The 20,966-nt window shown below is 57.1% G+C and overlaps 2 protein-coding genes across 4 annotated transcripts; both read right to left on the bottom strand.

Annotated features, from left to right (window-relative positions):
- Positions 1-642: 642 nt before the first annotated feature.
- On the bottom strand, positions 643-7,125 carry CDC42EP2 (CDC42 effector protein 2). Of its 2 annotated transcripts, none has more exons than XM_033083606.1 (2): positions 6,100-7,125; positions 643-2,094 (listed from the first exon to the last, which is right to left on the bottom strand). In XM_033083606.1, exon 2 carries the CDS (start codon positions 2,062-2,064, stop codon positions 1,231-1,233), a length of 834 nt encoding a protein of 277 aa, XP_032939497.1. In that variant the 5' UTR covers positions 2,065-2,094; positions 6,100-7,125; the 3' UTR covers positions 643-1,230. The 2 variants fall into 2 exon arrangements, with proteins under 2 accessions (XP_032939497.1, XP_032939498.1); XM_033083607.1 differs by lacking the exon at positions 6,100-7,125 and adding an exon at positions 3,764-3,835.
- Positions 7,126-9,078: 1,953 nt separating this feature from the next.
- On the bottom strand, positions 9,079-20,525 carry POLA2 (DNA polymerase alpha 2, accessory subunit). Of its 2 annotated transcripts, none has more exons than XM_033083574.1 (18): positions 20,394-20,525; positions 19,780-19,907; positions 19,626-19,702; positions 19,415-19,469; positions 19,229-19,335; positions 18,690-18,868; positions 17,360-17,448; positions 16,096-16,251; positions 15,120-15,182; positions 14,956-14,998; positions 14,201-14,319; positions 13,231-13,269; positions 13,057-13,133; positions 12,828-12,936; positions 11,635-11,741; positions 11,296-11,355; positions 10,633-10,759; positions 9,079-9,721 (listed from the first exon to the last, which is right to left on the bottom strand). In XM_033083574.1, the coding sequence occupies exons 1-18, from the start codon at positions 20,509-20,511 to the stop codon at positions 9,503-9,505; spliced, it is 1,872 nt and encodes a 623-aa protein (XP_032939465.1). In that variant the 5' UTR covers positions 20,512-20,525; the 3' UTR covers positions 9,079-9,502. The 2 variants fall into 2 exon arrangements, with proteins under 2 accessions (XP_032939465.1, XP_032939466.1); XM_033083575.1 differs by having other exon boundaries at positions 13,057-13,130.
- Positions 20,526-20,966: the final 441 nt, after the last annotated feature.

Genomic DNA, 20,966 nt, shown 5'->3' with positions numbered 1-20,966 from the left:
CCAAATCCTGGGTGCTCTCACCAAAAGGGGTTCGGGTTTCCGGCAGGAAGAGGCGGGACAAGGGTTGGTTAACGAGCCACGAGCTGAGACTCTAATGACTCATTAGTCAGATAATCTAAATCAGACTCGTTAGGCAATGAGGAACTGAGGGACAGGAGGGGCTGAGACTCTGCCCCGATCCCGGCCCCTTTCTGGGCTCAGACTGCCAGGAATTGGTGAAAGGATGGAATTGGTGGAAGGACCCTGTCCCCACCCTGTCCCCACCCTGTCCCAGGGGTTTTTGTCCCCATCCCCCAAATCCAGCTGGAATCCCCCTGGACATTCCCTGCCCATCCCACCCCCTCTGCCAGAGTCCCCCCTGCAGCCCACGCTGGGATTTTGAGGATTTTTGTGCCTCAAGGACGATTCCAGCCCCGCTCCAGTTCAGCCCCAGAGGGGATTTTTGGCCCCTCCATGGATTGAGTTCCTAAAACAGCCCCACTGTGCAATGGGAGCTCCTGCACGGGGAGTTTGGGCTTCTCCAGACACACAAAGCCTGGAGGGGATTTCCTGGTGGAGATTTCCTGGTGGAGAGTTCCCAGCAGAGATTCCTGGGGGAGATTTCCTGGTGGAGAGTTCCCAGCAGAGATTTCTCAGTGGAGATTTCCCAGTGGAGATTTCCCAGTGGAGAGTTCCCAGCAGAGATTTCCTGGGGGAGATTTCCTAGTGGAGATTTCCCAGTGAGATTTCCTGATGGAGATTTCTAGGTGAGATTTCCTGATGGAGAGTTCCTGGTGGAGATTTCCTCACGGAGATTTCCCAGTGAGATTTCCTGGTGGAGATTTCCTAGTGGAGATTTCCCAGTGAGATTCCTGATGAAGAGATCCTGGTGGAGATTTCCCAGTGAGATTCCTGGTGGAGATTTCCTGGCGGAGATTTCCTGGTGGAGATTTCCCAGCAGAGATTTCCCAATCTGTGGGGCTCCCAAAGCATTTAAAGGAGCAGAAGCTGAGGCGGCGCCGCCCTGACGATTCAGAGCCGAGGAGAACAAACCCTGCTGTCCCCCCAAATGCTCCTGCCCGGGATTTTTGGGAATTCCTGCCGTGGGGCGCGGCCGGGTCGCATTTCCTGCGCTCAGCTCCGGCGCCGCTCGAGGCTGGAACAGCTCCCAGCGAGTTCCATCCCAACACCGACCCCACAATCCCAGAGCCACGTCCGAACAGCCCCAAAGTCACCGTGCCCACCCCGGGGTCACGTCAGGATCTCCGGCCGGGCGCCGCGCTCGGCCTGGTGCCGCTCCATCACCTGCAGCACCTCGTCCAGGATGGACGGGCCCAGGTCCACGTGCAGCGACAGCAGCGAGCCCGCGTGCGACGCCAGCGGGGACGCCGCGCCGTTGGTGGCTCGGGCGCATGGCGGCGAGGCCGCGGTGTCACCCAAGGACGGGGTGGTGGCCCAAGCACATGGTGGCGAGACCGTGGTGTCACCCAAGGACGGGGTGGTGGCCTGAGCACGCGGTGCAGTGGCCATTTCATCCAGGGGCAGGTTGGTGGCCCGAGCACGCGGCGGCGAGGCCACGGTGTCACCCAAGGACAGGTCAGTGGCCCGAGCACGTGGCGGCGAGGCCGCGGTGTCACCCAAGGACAGGTCAGTGGCCCGAGCACGTGGCGGCGAGGCCGCGGCGGCCGTTTCGTCCAGGTGCAGCCGCGGCGGTTTCGGCGGGGCCTGCGCCGCGGGCAGGGTGAGCGCCTGGGCGCCGCCGAGCGCGGGCAGGGAAATGGCGTTCTTGAGCAGCGGCGACGGCACCGCGGCCACCTCGCCGCCCGCCATGGTGGCCGCGCGGGCGAACTCGAAGGGCTCCGGCGCCGCCGGCTCGGCGCTGCCGCGGGGCAGCAGGTGGAACTTGCCCTGCAGGAAGGAGATGTCCCCGAAGGAGTCGCTCTGGCCGCCGCTGCCGATGTGGATGGTGTGGCGGAAATCCCCCAGCGGGGGGCTGATCATGTCCGACGAGAGGATGTCCCGCAGCTTCTCCTTCTTGCCCTTCCTGCTGCCTCTCTTCAGGTAGATGGGCACCTTGGTGGACATGGTGGCCAGAGGGGCCGGCCTCAGGACAGCCTGGAGGGAGCAGAGAGAGAGGGGAGAGCGCTCAGTGATGAGCTCAGGACAGCCTGGAGGGAGCAGAGAGAGGGGAGAGCGCTCAGTGCTGAGCTCAGGACAGCCTGGAGGGAGCAGAGAGAGGGGAGCGCTCAGCACTGAGCTCTGACACCTCGGGGGGACAGAAATGAGCTCCAGGCGCTGCCCCCGCCGCGCTGCCGGGCCCAGAGCAGCAGGGGAGGAAAGGCAGGGCTGGGAAATGCAGGGAGGTGGGGTGTGGGGTCAGGGAGGATTTGGGGTGTGGGGTACAGGGAAATGCAGGGGTTGGTGTTAGTCAGGATTTGGGGTTACAGATTTCAGTTCCAGGGAAATGCAGGGGTTGGTTCAGGGAGGATTTGGGGTTGGTGTTAGTGAGGATTTGGGGTTACAGGTTTGGGGTTACAGATTTCAGTTCCAGGGAAATGCAGGGGTTGGTTCAGGGAGGATTTGGGGTTGGTGTTAGGATTTGGGGTGTGCAGTTACAGGGAAATGCAGAGAGTTTGTGATGTCAAGGAGGATTTGGGGTTACAGATCTCTGTTACAGGGAAATGCAGGGTTTGAGGTGTCAGGGAGGATTTGGGGTTGGTGTTAGTGAGGATTTGGGGTTGGTGTTAGTGAGGATTTGGGGTTACAGGTTTCACTTACAGCAGAGCGTTGGGAAAAGCTTTTTTAACCCAAAACGAAATTTCTCACCCCAATCCCCTGAGCCCCACCCAGCCCAGCTGAAGTAAAAACAGATTTTGGAGATTTGGGGCCGGAAGGGGAAGGAAGTTGGGGTTCCCCCCGTTTCAGTTGTGAGCTCTGAGTTCAGACGTCAGATCTGGGCTGGGTGTTGCAGCTGCGAGGAGAAATGAGGCAAAAATGGGAATTTTTGGGGCTGTGAATGTGTCCAGCCTTGGGAGGGGAAAAGGGATGGGAGGGGTTTGGGGCCACCTGGAAATCCCTGTTAGATCAGCAAGGGGAAGTTCTGGAGGTTTTCACCCTTATCTGGAATTTTCAGGGGAGGAAAATTCCACCCATCCCTGATTCTGTAAACGCGGAGCCGGCAGGGCCGGGGCAGCTCAGGAGGGATTTGGGGATTTTGGGATTTTGGGATTTTGGGATGGGTTTGTCCCGGCCTGGGACACCCTGAGGGGCCTCTCCCGGCTGGAATTCCACCCAGAAAATTCCCAGGGGAGCAGCCAGGATTTGTCCCTGAAAACACAACAACAGCAGCAACGCCCCGAGGGATGGAAAATCCCAATTCCCTTCAGCCTGCAGAGCTCCCGATCCCACTGCAGCTGTGGGCCCTGATCCTGGGGGGGTTCCTTCAGAATTCCCTGAATTTGGGGAATGTTCCCTCAGAATTCCCTGAATTTGGGGAATGTTCCCTCAGAATTCCCTGAATTTGGGGAATATTCCCTCAGAATTCCCTGAATTTGGGGAGGGTTCCCTCATCATCCCCAGTTTTTAGGGAATATTCCCTCATCATCCCCGTGTTTTTAGGGAGCACTCTCTTATCCCCTATTTTTTTAGGAAACACTCCCACACTATCCTGATTTTATGGGATTGTCTCCCATTCTCCCCCGTTTTTATGGGATTCTCTCCCATTTTTATGGGATTCTCTCCCCTCCTCCCCCGTTTTTCCCCCAATCCCCTCAGACCCCGTTACCGAGCCGAGCCAGCGCCGATCCCGAGGCTGAGAGGGAAAAGGAAAGGAAAGGAAAGGAAGAGGAAAGGAAGAGGAAAGGAAGAGGAAAGGAAGAGGGAGGAAGGAAGGAAGGAAGAGGATCCGAGGAAGGAAGGAAGGGAGAGGATCCCAGGAAAGGAAGGAAAGAAGGATCAGGATTCCAGGAAGGGAAGGAAGGAAGGATGAGGATCCAGGGAAGGGAAGAAGGGATGAGGATCCTGGGGAAGGAAGGAAGGAAGGATGAGGATCCGGGGAAGGAGGGATGAGGATTCCAGGAAGGAAAGGAAGGACGAGGATCCCGGGAAGCGGCGCCGGGCCCGGCCCCGTCCGGCGGCTCCGAGCAGGAGAATCCTGACAGTGCAGAAAGAGCGCTGCTAATCCCGGGATTAACCCGGGCCGGGAGGGGGCGGCGGCGGGGCTGGCACGGACGGGGATGGGGATGGGATGGGGACAGGGCTAGGGACAAGGAAGAATCTTCCTTTAGGATCAGAACTGGAACCACAGCCCTGGAGAACCACCGGGGCTGTTGTAAGAGGGGAATTGGAGGGGGAAAAGTGGAGTTGGAAGGGAAAAAACCTGAATTGTAGAGGAAAAAGTGGGATTGTGGGGGAAAGAAGTGGATTTGTAGGGAAAAAAAGATGGATCTGAAGGAAAAAAACAGCCTCCAAAATGTGAATTCCCAGCTGAGGCTGAAGATGATGGGGATGGGGATGGACATCCCGGATCCTCAGTGCCCTGGGATCGTTCCCATTGGAATTCCCTTTTCCCAGCCCAAACCCGGTGCCTTGGGATCATTCCCATTGGAATTCCCTTTTCCCAGCCCATTCCCACCGGAATTCCCTTTTCCCAGCCCATTCCCACTGGAATTCCCTTTTCCCAGCCCATTCCCATTGGAATTCCCTTTTCCCAGCCCATTCCCACCGGAATTCCCTTTTCCCAGCCCAGTCCCACTGGAATTCCCTTTTCCCCCCCACTTTGCCCTCCCTGACCCGGCCCCTCCCCCGGCGCTCCCGCTCGGCTGGGCCGGGACAAAGCCCCGGGAAAAGCCGGGAACGTTCCCGAGCTCCTCCCTTTGTGCTGGGACTCTGAAATCCCTGGGAATGGGGGGTCCCAGCCCCCAAAAATTCCTTTTCGTGGAATTTTTTGGGATTTTTTCCCCCCAGGCAAAGCCAAGGCGCTCCCCATCCCCTGCAGGTGGAAAATGGGGCTGGGAAAGGAGGAGAAGCACCGGGATAAATCCAATAAAAATTAATTTCTGGGAGTTTGCATCCCGAAAATCCCAGGAGAAGCCAGGAGACCCCAGCAGGAAGGGTCAGGAAGGAGGAAAACGGGGAAAAAGGAAATAAAAAAGATGTTTTCCTCAGGTCTGAGTGGGAGGAGCTCCAGGAGACTCTCAGGACTCCGACCCTTGGAATTGCCTGAATCAGCAGATTCGATTCCCAGGGAGGAAAATTTCGGGAATTTTTCCCCGTTCCCATCAATCCCAGATTCCACAGAGCAATTCCCGTTCCTTTCCCATCCATTTTGGGTGATTCAGGGTTTGGGCTGGGAGGAATTTGGGCTCCTTTTCAAATTACAGGAAGATTTTGTTCCTTTTTCTGGGCTTCAGCACATCCAGGTTTTCCATTTTCCACCTGCTTTTGGAAATTCAGGCTCCAGCTGAGGAAAAACTTGGGATTCTTTTGCATTTTGCCACAAATTTCCCTCTCACAACCTGCAAATTTCCTTCCTTTTTCCCCTGGTTTTGGAAATTTCTACCTCGATGTGAACTTTTCAACCCCTTGAGCTTCAGGACCTCAACATTTTTTACTTTTCCCATCGTTTTTCCATAAAAATTCCTCAATTCCTTCCCCTTTCCAGCATTCTGGGCTCTGCCACACAGAAATTTGGGGGGTTTGGGGCCAATTTTTGGGAACTTTGGTGCTGTCAGAGCACCCTGGCGTCTCCAGGAGCAATTCCATCCCCCAGTGGGATCCAGGGATGGAATTATGGAATTAAATCCGCTTTTCCCAAGGGAATGGCCCGAGGGAGGAGCAGCCTCCAAAAACTCCTCCAGTTCCTCCCATCCCGGTTTAAATCCCCCGCTCCTGCCAAGGGGATTCGCCCCGGGATCGCGCTGGAACTTGGATTTTCCCCAAAAAAAATAAAAAGATGGAAATTCCTCATTTCCCTGCAGTCCCGGAGGAAGAACCCTGGGGATGAAGGGTTTGGGATTTTTGGGGAATGGGGATTTTGGGAGGACCCGCCCGTGGGATCCAACCCCACGGGAAAAGCTGGAATTGGTTAAAAAGGTGAAAAAGGGAAAATTCTGATCCCACCTGGAGAGTCCAGCGCAGGCTCCGGGCCGGGGGCAGCGCAGCGGGGACAGTTCCATGCCCAGGAAAATCCCGGATTCGGGGCTCGGGACGGTTCCGGAGGGAAGCTGGAGGATGAGGAAGCGCCGGGGCCACACCCCGGTGACAAAAAATCCGCGGAAAAAGCCAAAATCCGGGGAAAAATCAACAGCGGCTCCTCCCGGGCCGCGCCTGCCGGGAAGCGGCGCAGGAAACTCGGGATGGGGTCGGAGTCCGATCGGGCCGGGAGGTCGGGAATGGGGATTGGGAATTCAGGGGGTCGGGAATTGGGAATTCAGGGGGTCGGGATTCAGGGAATCCGGGAATTCAGGAATCCGGCGGTTCGGCGATCAGGGCATTCGCAAATCCGAGGATTCTCCGGTACGCAGGAAAAAAACACGGGGAAAGCGCCGGGCCGGGATCCGGGAGCTGCTCCGGGGCTATTCCAGGGATCCAGGAGCTGTTCCAGGGGATCCAGGAGCTGTTCCGGGGATCCTGGGGCTGTTCCAGGAGCTGTTCCAGGGGATCCAGAGGCTATTCCAGGGATCCTGAGGCTGTTCCGGGGCTATTCCAAGGATCCCGGGGCTATTCCAGAGCTATTCCGTGGCTGTTCCAGGTTTCCAGGGGCCTTTCCGGGGCCGTTCCGGGGCTATTCCAGGTTTCCCGGGGCCGTTCCAGGGCCGTTCCAGGTTTCCAGGGGCCGTTCCGGGGCTATTCCAGGGGATCCAGGAGCTGTTCCCGGTTCCCGGGGGCCGTTCCGTGGCCGTTCCAGATTTCCCGGGGCCGTTCCGGGGCTATTCCAGGGGATCCAGGAGCTGTTCCCGGTTTCCAGAGGCCGTTCCGGGGCCGTTCCAGGTTCCCGGTGCCGTTCCGCAGCTCCTCCGCCGCCGCTCGGAGCCGGAGCGGGCGGAGCCGGGCTCTCATTAAGCGCTGCTTTAATTAAGCGGGGAAGCGGAGAGGGCGGGGAAGCTGCGGGGGAAGGATCCTATTTTTTTTTTTTTTTTTTTTTTTTTTTTTCCGGGATAAAAGGAAGGAATCGCGGCCTTTCCCTTTAAATCCGGGAGGTGACAGCGCCGCAGGAAAAGCTCAGCCCTGCAGCATCCCGGGATTCCGAGCGAGCTCCGAGCTTCCCTTCCCTTCCCCTTTCCCTTCCCTTTCCCTTCCCTTTCCTTTCCCTTCCCTTCCCTTCCCCTCCCTTCCCCTTTTCCCGAATTCCCGGCGGTGTCACCTGCGGGTCCCGGGGTTCCCACCTGGGATCGGGGCCGGGATTTGGGATTGGGGCTGAGATTTGGGATTGGGGCCAGGATTCGGGATCAGGGCTGGGATTTAGGATCAGGACTTGGGATCGGGATCAGGATTTGGGATCGGAGCTGGGATTTGGGATCGGAGCTGGGATTTAGGCTGGGATTTGGGATCAGGATCAGGATTCGGGGCCGGGATTTGGGATCAGGATCAGGATTCGGGGCCGGGATTTGGGATCAGGGCTGGGATTTAGGATTGGGGCCGGAATTTGGGATCAGAGCCGGAATTTGGGATCGGGATCAGGATCAGGGCCAGGATTTGGGATCAGGATCAGGATTTGGAATCAGGATTCAGGATCGGGATCAGGATTTGGGACTGGGATCAGGATTCGGGATCAGGATTTGGGATTGGGATCAGGATCCAGATTTGGGATCAGGATCAGGATTCGGGATCAGGATTTGGGATTGGGATCAGGATCCAGATTTGGGATCAGGATCAGGGATCAGAATTTGAGATCAGAGCCGGAATTTGGGATTGGAATCAGGATTCAGGATCAGGATTTGGGATCGGGATCAGGATTGGGATCAGGGCTGGGATTTAGGATCAGAATTCGGGATCGGGATTTGGGATCGGGATCAGGATTCAGGATCAGGATCCGGGATCGGTTCCGGCGCTCCCGAGCGGATTCCAGGCCCCACCTCGGCCTCGTTTCCCTTCCCGGGAATTCCCGGAGCTCTCCCCGGGAAAAAAAAAAAAGACCCGACAAAAAAAAATCTGGAAAATCCCAATGGGAGCGGCTCCCGCCCCCAAATCCTCGGGAATTCCCGAATTAAATCCCGAGCTCAGGATAGGATTGAAGGGTTGGGGAAGCTCAAAATTCCCAAAATCTCCTCAGGACACGACCCCGGCTCAGCCCGCTCCTGGTTTTACCAAAATCGGGATTTTTCCAAGGGAAACCCAGGGGGAAAACTGGGGGGAGATGGGGTCCTGCTCCCCTCCCCTACAGGTGAAAAAAATGAAAATAAAGCTGGAAATGGGAGGAAAAAAAATTAGGGAAAAGAGATTGAATGGATTTGGAGAAACGGGATTTTATTTTATGCTGGAATTGGGGAAGGAGCAGAGGGGTGAGAGAGCCAGAGGTGACCTGGGCACTTCCCAGCTCCACAGGAACTTTGGGGAGAAAAAGGAGATTTTTGGGCAAGTCCTGGCCCCACACCAGAGCTGTGAAGGGAATTCCCTCCCCAGCCCCAACTTCCCCTGGTTTTACCCCAAAATTCACCTTGGATTCACCTTTTCACCCCAGGAAACAACACCAGGACAGGCAGGAACTTTAATTAATTTTCACCATCATTATAAATTTGGGACAAAAAGTTTGAGGAAAGGCTCAAAGCCAGAGCTGAGCTGTTTTTTTTTCCTGGGAAGCAGCAGCACCAGGAATCTGTAATTAATTGGGTTTGGACTAATTAAACTCTAATGAGGCCAGGGGTGACACCAGGACAGGGAGGATCCCACGCCCGGATTCCCTTCCCCAAATTCCCTTTGCCAGGGGGTGAATCCTGCAGGGGAAACTCCTCCCTGTGCCAAACCACCCTGGGGGTGTGAACCCGAATTCCTGGAGTTTGAACCTGAATTCCTGGGGGTGTGAACCCAAAATCCAGGGGTTTGAACCTGAATTCCTGGAGCTTGAACTCAAAATCCTGGAGCTTGAACTCAAAATCCTGGAGTCTGAACCCAAATTCCAGGAATTTTCAACCAAATTCCAGGAATTTGCATTTGAATTCCTGGACTTTGAACCTGAATTTCAGCTTTTACCCAAATTTCAGGAGATTCAACCCAATTTCAGGAGTTTCAACCCAAATTTCAGGAGTTTGAACCCAAATTCCAGGAGTCTGAACCTGGATTTCAGTTTGAACCCCAATTCCAGGAATTTTCAACCAAATTCCAGGAGTTTGAACTTGAATTCTTGGAGTTTGAATCCGAATTCCAGAGTCTGAACCTGAATTTCAATTTCACCCATATTTCAGGAGTTTCAACGCCAATTCCTGGAGTCTGAACCCCAATTTCAGGACTTTCACCCAAATTCCTGGACTTTGATCCCATTTCCTGGTCCTGCAGCCGTGGGTGGGGCTCGGGCAGAGCTGGGAGTTCAAATCCTCACGACCTGGGCGGCCACACAGGGGCTGCTCCGGGGGGTGTCCCTGGGAGTGTCCCCAGGAGTGTCCCCAGCGCTGTCCCCAGCCCTGTCCCCGTTGTCCCCAGCCCTGTCCCCTGCCCTGTCCCTCCTCAGCAGCAGCCTCCCGTAGGTGCCCCCGGTCCGGCCCTTGGTCAAGCGCCCGGGGTTGATGCAGACACAGCCCAGGACGTCCTGCAGGGACAGGGACAGGGGACAGGGACAGGGGACAGGTGTGTCCCAAACCCAGAAATCCATGGCTGCAGCAGGGCTGGGAGCCACAGCCCAGCCAGAGCCCAAAGCCACCGGTGCCAGCCCAGCCAGAGCCCAAAAACCGCTGGGTACAGAGGATTTAGGATCCCACAGCCCTTCCAGTCCCCAAAATCCAGCAGTGCCAGCCCTTCCAGACCCCAAAACCCCCCAATTTGGGATGATTTGTGTCCCCACTCTGTCCCCTCCCTGCTCCCATCCCTGTCCCCCACCCTGTCCCCTCCCTGTCCCCAGCCCTGTACCCCCTGTCCCCACTCTGTCCCCTCCCTGTCCCCACCCTGGGATGATTTGTGTCCCCAGCCCTGTCCCCCCTGTCCCCTCCTTGTCCCCTCCCTGTCCCCATCCTTGTCCCCAGCCCTGTCCCCCCCAGTTTTGGGATGATTTGTGTCCCCACCCTGTCCCCCACCCTGTCCCCACCCTGGGATGGTTTGTGTCCCCTCCCCGTCCCCACCCTGTCCCCTCCCTGTCCCCAGTCCTGTCCCCATCCTTGTCCCCAGCCCTGTCCCCACTCTGGGATGATTTGTGTCCTCCATTCCTGTCCCCCCTGTCCCCTCCCTGTCCCCATCCCTGTCCCCCCTGGTTTGGGATGATTTGTGTCCCCCATTCCTGTCCCCCCTGTCCCCTCTTTGTCCCCGCCCTGTCCCCCACCCTGGGATGATTTGTGTCCCCTCCTTGTGCCCCTGGGTTTGGGATGATTTGTGTCCCCACCCTGTCCTCTCCCCTGTCCCCACCCTGTCCCTGCTGTCCCCATCCTGTCCCCCCCTGTCCCATCCCTGTCCCCACCCTGGGATGATTTGTGTTCTCCTCCCTGTCCCCAGCCCTGTCCCCTGTCCCACCTTGATGAAGAACCGCAGCTCCGAGGGTGTCACCAGCACGTCGGGTGTCACCGGCAGCGCCGCGAACGCCGCCAGCGCCTCCAGATCCACGTTCAGCTCCTCGGAGGGCGGGTACAGGGGGTAGAAACTGCGGGGGGGGAAACAGGGGGAAAAAAAAAGGGAGTTTTGGGGGGGAAATGACGGGTTTTTGGGGGCAGTGAGGAGTTTTTGGGGGAGTTTTTGGGGGGCAGTGAGGGGTTTTGGGGGGCAGTGAGGAGTTTTTGGGGCAATGAGGAGTTTTTGGGGCAGTTTTTGGGGGGCAGTGAGGGGTTTTTGGGGCAGTTTTTGGGGCAGTTTTTGGGGCAGTTTTTGGGGGCAGTGAGGAGTTTTTGGGGCAATGAGGGATTTTTGAGTGAGTTTTTGGAGCAGTGAGGAGTTTTTGGGTGAGTTTTTGGGGGGCAGTGAGGGGTTTCTGGAGGAGTTTTTTGGGGAGTTTTTGGAGGAGTTTTTGGGCAGTTTTTGGGGCAGTGAGGGGTTTTGGGGGGCAATGAGGAGTTTTTTTGGGGGGATGAGGAGTTTTTGGAGGAGTTTTTGGGGCAATGAGGAGTTTTTGGAGGAGTTTTTGGGGCAGTTTTTGGGGGAGTTTTTGGGGCAGTGAGGAGTTCTGGGGGTTTGTGGCCCCACCTGCGCTGGGTCAGCACGTGCCGCAGGATCCGCGTGAAGCGATCGCTGATCCCGGAGGAGCTGGGGGAGAGAAATGGGTGAGAAAAGGGAGAAAATGGGAAAAAAGGGATGGGGGGAAAGGGAAAATGGGCAAGGAAAAGAGGGGATTTGGGGGGAAAGGGGAAAATGGGCAAGGAAAAGAGGGGATTTGGGGGGAAGGGAGAGAAAAGGCAGAGGAGAAAAGGGAAAGAAAAAAGGGGAAACACCAAAAAAAAGGAGATTAAAGAAAAGGGGGGAGTCAAACAAAAGGGAAATGTTCAATAAATGAGGAAAAGGTGCAAAGGGAAATGTCAGAGGCACCTGCTGATCTCCTCAGCCCCCAGGTGCAGCAGCAGGTCCGTGGAGCTCAGGCCGAACACGACGCCGTCGATGTCCAGGGTGCAGGGCTCGGACACCAGCAGCACCCGCTGGGGACACGGACAGGGATGGACAGAGGGACAGGGATGGACACAGGGACAGAGGGATGGACACAGGGACAGAGGGACAGGGACAGAGGGACATGGGGACAGGGGAACACAGGGATAGACACACAGCCATGGGGATGGACATGGACACATGGACATAGGGATGGACACAGGGACAGGGGGACAGGGACACGGACAGGGATGGACATGGGGACACAGGGATGGACACGGGGACAGGGATGGACAGAGGGACAGGGACGGACACAGGGATGGACAGGGACATGGGGACAGAGGGATGGACACGGGGACAGGGATGGACACAGGGACAGAGGGACAGGGATGGACAGAGGGACACAGGGATGGACACATGGATACAGGGACAGGGATGGACAGAGGGACAGGGACACGGGGACAGGGACACATGGACATGGGGACACAGGGATGGACACACAGACACAGGGATGGACACAGGGACAGACACACAGCCATGGGAATGGACACACAGACAGGGACAGACACACAGACACAAGGACAGACACACAGCCATGGGGATGGACAGATGGACAGGGATGGACACACGGACACAGGGATGGACACACAGACACAGGGATGGACACAGGGACAGACACACAGCCATGGGAGGCACACCCAGAACACCCTGGGGACCCCCAGAACACCCAAAACCCCCTGAAATGCCCCAAACCCGCCCAGAGTGCCCCAAATCTGCCCCAAATCCCCCAAAACCCCACCCTGAACCCCCAAAACCCCACCCTGAGCCCCCAAACCCCAGACCCTTCCCCAGACCCTCCCCCAGACCCTCCCCCAGAATTCCCGGATTCCTGCAGGAGCAGCAGCTCCACCCCAGGGATGGAAAATCCCAAACTGGGGGGAACTGACCCCAAAAATGGGCCTGGGGAGCCTTGGCAGCTCCAGAGCCAAACCCCAAACCCTCTGTGCCCCTGGAGCTGCAGAGGAAATCCCAGAAAAGGGAGATTTCAGATTTCAGCCCAAATCCCAGCTGGGGAGGGAGGGGGGAATCTCCTGGGAATTCATTTTTGGGGTGAGAAAGGAGAATTTTGGGGCTGGTACCGCTCTGTCCTCCTTGGGCAGGTCCTGGCAGGGGAAGGGAGGCTGTGGGTACACGAAATCGTGGCACACATCCCTGAGGGAGGGAACCAGCACCAGCTGGCAGCCAGCACTGGGGACAAAGAGAGAATTTTGGGGTGAAAAGTGAGGATTTGGGGCAATCCCCACCCCGGGAAGGGAAGGGAAGGGAAGGGAAGGGAAGGGAAGGGAAGGGGGGCTGGGGCTGCCCCACCTGCGGGTGCCCTCCACGATGGTCCTGAGGCACAGCCTGAACACGTCTGAGAAGGAGCCTGGCAGCTGGCAGCTCTGCTTTGGGGGAATCAGCAGCATTGGGACAATTCCACAAAGATTTGGGGATTTGGGGCTGCCCCAAACCCGAGGGGGTTTTGGGGGGACCCCTCCTCACCTCCACCTGCTCGTGCTTGGCGTCCAGGAAGGGCCCAAACTGCACAAAAAAGGGGAAAAAACACAAAAAATAAATCTTAAATCACCCCCCAAAGCCTCAGGTTGAATTATTGGTAATAATTCTCATTAATTAACTCCAGTTTTACCCCCACCAAGCCCCAAAATTTCAGGGCAAAATGAGAGGAAAAAGGGGAATTGCTGCAATGGATGCAGGCAGGGAATCAGAGCTGAGCTCCAAGGGATCTAAAAATGGAGATTTTCTGTCGATTTGGGGTGAGAAATGGGGATTTTGGGGGTTTTTAATGTGACAAATGGGGATTTTGGGGGTTCTTGGGGTGAGAAACGGGGATTTTGGGGATTTTTAATGTGAGAAATGGGGATTTTGGGGACTCTTAGAGTGAAAAATGGGGATTTTGGGGGTTTTTAGAGTGAAAAATGGGGAATTGGGGTTTTTGGGGGGGATTCTCAGGGTGAAAAATGAGGATTTTGGGGGTTTCTGGAGTGAAAAATGGGGATTCTGGAGATTTTTTAATGTGAGAAATGGGGATTTTGGGGGTTCTCAGGGTGAAAAATGGGGATTTTGGGGGCTTTTAGGGTAAGAAATGGGGATTCAGGGGGTTTTTAGGGTGAGAAATGGGGATTTTGGGTTTTTTTTTGGGGATTCTCAGGGTGAAAAATGAGGATTTTGGGGGTTTTTCGAGTGAAAAATCAGGATTTTGGAGATTTTTAGAGTGAAAAATGAGGATTTTGGAGATTTTTAGAGTGAAAAATGAGGATTTTGGGCATTTTTAGAGTTAAAAATGGAGATTTTGGGGGTTTTTAGGGTAAGAAATGGGGATTTGGAGGCTCAGAATTCCATTTCCACGCGGAGCTGGAAGGGTCTGGAGGCTGCAGGGTGGGGCTGCTGCTGACACAATTAATTAATTCACTGATTAATGAGCCCCAGGTGGTTGATTGGGGCTCACACCCACCAGCAGCAGCACGTCCGGCCGCTCCCGCCCCACCAGCTCCAGGAGGTCGCTCAGGGGCTCGAAGGCGACGCCGTCTGAGGGCGTGAAGGGACCACAGGCCACCAGCACCATCCTCTGCTCTGGGGGAAAAATGGGGGGGAAAATGGGAAAAAATGGGATTTGGGGGGAAAAATGGGGATTTGGGGATAAAAAATGGGGATTTGGGGATAAAAAAATGGGGTTTGGGGGAAAAAATGGGGACAGAAATGGGATTTGGGGATGGAAATGGGGATTGGGGGGGGAAAATGGGATTTGAGGATAAAAAATGGGGATTTAGGGGGGAAATAATGGGGATTTTGGGGGGGGGGAAATGGGATTTGGGGAAAGAAATGGGGATTTGGGGGGGGAAATAGGGATTTGAGGGGAAAAATGGGGATTTGGGGACAGAAATGGGATTTGGGAGGGGAAAAATGGGGATTTGGGGGGGAAAAAACAGGATTTAGGGGGGAAAATGGGAATTTGGGGGGGAAATGGGATTTGAGGGGGGAAAAATTTGGGATCTGGGGACAGAAATGGGGATTTGGGACAGGGGGAATGGGGATTTGGGGGGGAAAAATGGGAAAAAAATGGGATTTGGGAAAAGAAATGGGGGATTTGGGGGTGGAAAATGGGACTTGGGGGGGATAAATGGGGATTTGGGAACAGAAATGAGATCTGGGGACAGAAATGGATTTTGGGGACAGAAATGGATTTTGGGGACAGGCCCCAGGGCTCACCTGCCATGGGCTCCGTGGGGCTGTGGAAGGGCAGCGGGACCCCCTGTGGGAACGTTGGGGACGTCTCCAAATGCCCCAAAAAACCCAAAAACCTCCCCAAAAAAACCCCAAAAAACCCCAAAACCTCCCCAAAAATTCCCCCAAACCCCCTGGGGCAGCCTCACCTCGTAGAGCCTGGACACCACCAACCTCCTGCCCGTGCTGTTGGTGCCTTCCACAGCCAGCACCTGGGAGTGGGGAAATGGGAAAAATGGGGGGAAATTTGGGAAAAATGGGGAGAAATTGGGAAAAATGAGTGGGAAATTGGGAAAAATGGGGGGGAATGGGGGGAAAAATGGGGGAAATTGGGAAAAATTGGGGGAAATTGGGAAAAAATGGGGGAAATTGGGAAAAAATGGGGGGAAATTGGGAAAAAATGGGGGGAAATTGGGAAAAAATGGGGGGGAATTGGGAAAAATGGGGGAGAAATTGGGAAACATGGGGAGAAATTGGGAAACATGGGGGGAAATTGAGAAAAATGGGGGGAAATTGGGAAAAAATGGGGGGGAATTGGGAAAAATGGGGGAGAAATTGGGAAACATGGGGAGAAATTGGGAAACATGGGGGGAAATTGAGAAAAATGGGGGGAAATTGGGAAAAATGGGGGGGAAATCAGGAAAAATGGGTGGGAGTAGGGGGAAAAAAGAGTGGGAATTGGGGAGAGGAGATGGAATTGGGGGGAAAAAAGATGAGAATGGGGGAAAGGGGCCAGAAATTGGGGTGGAAGGGGCAGGAATTGGGGAGGGTCCCCAGGCCTGACCTGCCCTGGGAACAGGGAATATTCCAGAAGGGGCAGGAATTGGGGAAGGCCTGACCTGCCCTGGGAACAGGGAATATTCCAGAAAGGACAGGAATTGGGGAGGGTCTGACCTGCCCTGGGAACAGGGAATATTCCAGAAGGGACAGGAATTGGGGGGAAGGAAGGCCTGACCTGCCCTGGGAACAGGGAATATTCCAGAAGGGGCAGGAATTGGGGAAGGCCTGACCTGCCCTGGGAACAGGGAATATTCCAGAAGGACAGGAATTGGGGAGGGTCTGACCTGCCCTGGGAACAGGGAATATTCCAGAAGGGACAGGAACTGGGGGGAAGGAAGGCCTGACCTGCCCTGGGAACAGGGAATATTCCTGCAGCTCTGACAGGTCCAGGGGCACAGGGGCTCCCCCCGAGTGCTCTCGGTCCCCCAGCAGCAGCACGGACTGCGGGTTCAGGCGCCCGTTGCCATCGCAGCCGATGTGACCCAGCACTGTCACCGGCTCCTGGGGACAGATGGGGTCACCAAAACACAGGGGTTAACCAAAACACAGGGGTTAACCCAAAATGGGGTCACCAAAACACAGGGGTTACCCAAAAACACAGGGGTTAACCCAAAATGGGGTCACCAAAACACAGGGGTTACCCAAAAAACACAGGGGTTACCCAAAACCACAGGGTTAACCCAAAATGGGGTCACCAAAACACAGGGGTTACCCAAAACACAGGGTTAACCCAAAATGGGGTCACCAAAACACAGGGGTTACCCAAAAACACTGGGGTTAACCCAAAATGGGGTCACCAAAACACAGGGGTTACCCAAAAACACAGGGGTTAACCCAAAATGGGGTCACCCCAAACACACAGGGGGGTTTAACCCCAAAACACAGGGGGGGATTCACCCAAAAACACAAGGGTTACCCAAAAACACGGTGGTTACCCCAAACACAGGGTCACCCCAAAAACACAGGAGGGGTTTAACCAAAAACAGGGTCACCCCAAAAATACAGGGGAGGTTTAACCCAAAACAAGGGGGATTGACCCCAAGATGGGGGGATTGACCCCAAAACAAGGGGGATTGTCCCCAGGATGAGGGGACTGACCCCAGAACAAGGAGGATTGTCCCCAAGATAAGGGGATTGTCCCCAGGATGAGGGGACTGACCCCAGGATGAGGGGATTGTCCCCAGGATGAGGGGACTGACCCCAGGATGAGGGGATTGTCCCCAGGATGAGGGGATTGTCCCCAGGATAAAGGGACTGACCCCAGAACAAGGGGGATTGTCCCCAGGATGAAGGGATTGTCCCCACGATGAGGGGACTGACCCCAGAACAAGGAGGATTGTCCCCAAGATAAGGGGATTGTCCCCAGGATGAGGGGACTGACCCCAAAACAAGGGGATTGTCCCCAGGATGAGGGGATTGTCCCCAAAACAAGGGGGATTGACCCCACGATGAGGGGACTGACCCCAGGATGAGGGGATTGTCCCCAGGACGAGGGGATTGTCCCCAGAACAAGGGGGATTGTCCCCAGGATGAGGGGATTGTCCCCAGGATGAGGGGATTGTCCCCACACCACAGGGGCTCCCCCAGCAGGGGCTGGGCCGGCTCTCACCTGGGCTGGCAGCGCGGTGGAGCTGAAGCCGTCCAGGCCGTGGTGCCGGCGCAGAACCTCCCCGAGCTCCTCCACACGGCTGGCGAGGACTGGGGGGGCTCAGTGTCACCAACAGCCCTGACCCAGTGTCACCAAACAGCCCTGACCCTGACCCAGTGTCACCAAACAGCCCTGATCCAGTGTCACCCTGACCCCCTGACCCAGTGTCACCAACAGCCCTGATCCAGTGTCACCAAACAGCCCTGATCCAGTGTCACCCTGACCCCCTGACCCAGTGTCACCCTGAGCCAGTGTCACCCTGACCCAGTGCCACCAACAGCCCTGGCTCGGTGTCACCAACAGCCCTGACCCAGTGTCACCAACAGCCCTGACCCAGTGTCACCAAACAGCCCTGACCCCCCCAGTGTCACCAAGAGCCCTGACCCAGTGTCACCAAACAGCCCTGAGCCCGCCAGTGTCACCAAATCCCCCTGACCCAGTGTCACTAAACAGCTCTGACTCAGTGTCACCCTGACCCAGTGTCACCCTGACCCAGTGTCACCAAACCCCCCTGACCCAGTGTCACCAAACAGCCCTGACCCCCCCAGTGTCACCAACAGCCCTGACCCAGTGTCACCCTGACCCAGTGTCACCCTGACCCAGTGTCACCAAACCCCCCTGACCCAGTGTCACCAACAGCCCTGACCACCCCCAGTGTCACCAACAGCCCTGACCCAGTGTCACCAAACAGCCCTGACCCAGTGTCACCAACAGCCCTGACCCAGTGTCACCCTGACCCAGTGTCACCCTGACCCCCTGAGCCAGTGTCACCCTGAGCCAGTGTCACCAACAGCCCTGACCCAGTGTCACCCTGACCCAGTGTCACCAACAGCCCTGACCACCCCCAGTGTCACCAACAGCCCTGACCCAGTGTGACCAAACAGCCCTGACCCAGTGTCACCAACAGCCCTGACCCCAGTGTCACCAAACCCCCCTGACCCTGACCCAGTGTCACCAACAGCCCCGACCCAGTGTCACCAACAGCCCTGACCCCACCCAGTGTCACCAACAGCCCTGACCTAGTGTCACCAAATCCCCCTGACCCTGACCCAGTGTCACCCTGACCCAGTGTCACCAACAGCCCCGACCCAGTGTCACCCTGACCCAGTGTCACCAACAGTCCTGACCTCAACCCCAGTGCCCCCACCCCCGTCCCCATCCCTGCTGCCGCCATCCCTGGTGTCCCCAAACCTCCCCTGCTCCTATCCCTGGTGTTCCCAACCCCCCTGTCCCCATCCCTGCTGTCCCCTGCTGTCCCCATCCCCGCTGTCCCCCCGTGTCCCCCCCAGACCTTCCCGCACGTCCAGCGCTTTCTGGAACATGAACTTGTAGGGTTTGCCGAGGCCGTTGCCGAACACTCGCACGCTGCAGCCGCCGCGGCCGCGCCAGGCCGGGCCCGGCTCGGAGCCAAACGAGGCCACGACCTCGCCCCGGCCCCCCCGGGACGAGTATTTCTGGGAGGGGGTGACACTGTGGGGACAAGGAAACCAAGGGGGGGTCAGGGCCAAAAACTCTGTGGGGTTTGGGGTCTCCTTTTTGTTGTTAGAACAAGATAAATGGAGCTCAAAGGGATGGATTGCCTTCAGAGTTCAATGGTTTGTGCTGGTTCGTGGGGCTTTAAATGTGACAAAGTGTTTGTAGATTTAGAGATTTGTGATTCCAAGGAGTTCAGTGGGGTTTGAACAATTCCCCCCAGGTTTACAGAGCTTCTAAAATGCTCCACCTGGGTTTTGTAACGGTGTATTTGAAGGAAAAAAAAGAGGGGAAAAATGGAGAAGGGACAATAAAGGGGGCTGTGATTCCAGGAAGGCCCCAGGAGCCCTGACCCACCTCGGGGAGAAGCTGCCCGGGGAGAAGAGCCCGTAGGGGCTGCGGGAGGACGGCGCCCGCTTGGGCCGGGGCGTCTCTGGGGTGGAATTGCTGCGTTTCTGGGAGCCCTGCAGGGAGCAGCACAGAAATAAAGACGTTTCCAGGCTGCTCTGAGGGCAAAGCCCGCGGATCTGGGGCCGTGCTCACCTTGGATGGGGTGGCGTAGGCGTCCAGCAGCTCGTCCTCCTGCTCCTCGCTGAGCCTGGCGCTGGTTAAGGGCAGCACCGCTCATCTTTGGGGTGAAACCCCCCCAAACCCAACCCCTGCCCCCCTCCCTGGGCTCTGCCGGGGATCTGAGCCAGCTCACGGCCCCCATTCCCCAGCAGAGCCCCCCAAGCCCCCCGGGATGTGGGGATACAGCTCCTGCAGCGAGTGGATGTCGTGGGGGAGCCCCCGGCGCTCGTCCCGGCCGCGCCGGCCGCGCTTGGCCAGCACCTGGGCGGGCAGGGCGGGGGGTGAGCGAGGGCTCCCCGCAGCTTTTTGGGGTGCAGGGGGGAAGGGGGGATCCCCACCTCGTGCTCGAAGGCGTCCAGGCCCTCGGGGGTGAGCTGGGGCTCCAGGTCCTTGCTGGTGACGAAGGCCAGCAGCTCGTTGGCCAAGGCCACCGGGCCCAGCCCGTGGCTCAGGCACAGCTCCACCACTGTGGGGAAAAGGGGGCTCGGGGGGGTCCCAAATCCCACCCTGACCCCCCCTCAAACCCTTGGGTACCCCCCAATCACCCCCTCAATGCTTTGTGCCTCCCAAAACCTGACAGCTCCCAAAATCCTGGCCCATATGAACCAAATATTCCCCTCACAGCCCCTCATGATTCACCCAGACCCCAAATATCCCGCTCACATCCCCCCATGACACCCCCATAAACCAAATATCCCTCTCACAGCCCTTCATGACACCCCCAGACCCCAAATATTCCCCTGACAGCCCCCCATAAACCAAATATTCCCCTTCACAGCTCCTCTGACACCCTCAGACCCCAAATATTCCCCTCACATCCCCTCATGATTCACCCAGACCCCAAATATTCCCCTCACAGCTCCTCTGACACCTCCCCAGCCCCCCAAACCCTCTTCCTCCTCCCCCAGCCCTCCCCTCTCCCCCTCCAGGCCTCGCCCCCCGGAGCCCTCACGCTTGTCGGGCACTTCCTCGCCCTGGCAGCGCAGCTCGAAGAGGCGCAGCTCCCTCAGCACGGCCTCGGCCGTCACCGGCTCCCGGCCCCGCTCCGGCTCCGTCCCCGGCTCCGCCATGGCCGCGCTCGAACCGCGCGGGCGCCGCGCCGTGAGGGAGGGGGCGTGGCCAAGCCGTATAAGGAGAAGAGGCGTGGTGAATGCTGGAAAGAGGCGGGGCTATGCAGATTTAGATACAGCGGACCAATGGGAGCGCGATGGGCGGGGAAGGGGCGGAACAGGAGCGCTCCAAGCTCCGCCCATCAGGGGTGGGCGGGGAAAAGGGCGGGAGGAAAAAAGGGCGGGAAAATTGGCGCCCTCAGAGCGCTGAGGGGGTGGAGCTGAGGCGGCTCTGAGGGGCCGAACCGGGCCTGAGGGGACAAACCGGGCCTAAAGGGGACAAACTGGGTCTGAGGAGACAAACTGGACCTGAAGGGGACAAACTGGGCCTGAAGGGGACAAACCGGGCCTGAGGGACCGCACCGGGTCTGAGGATGCTGAACCGGGCCTGAGGGGACAAACCGGGCCTGAGGGAA

The sequence above is a fragment of the Catharus ustulatus genome, chromosome 32 (assembly GCF_009819885.2).
Source record: "Catharus ustulatus isolate bCatUst1 chromosome 32, bCatUst1.pri.v2, whole genome shotgun sequence".
Lineage (NCBI taxonomy): Eukaryota > Metazoa > Chordata > Aves > Passeriformes > Turdidae > Catharus > Catharus ustulatus.
This window is presented reverse-complemented; position numbering and strand designations above follow the sequence as displayed.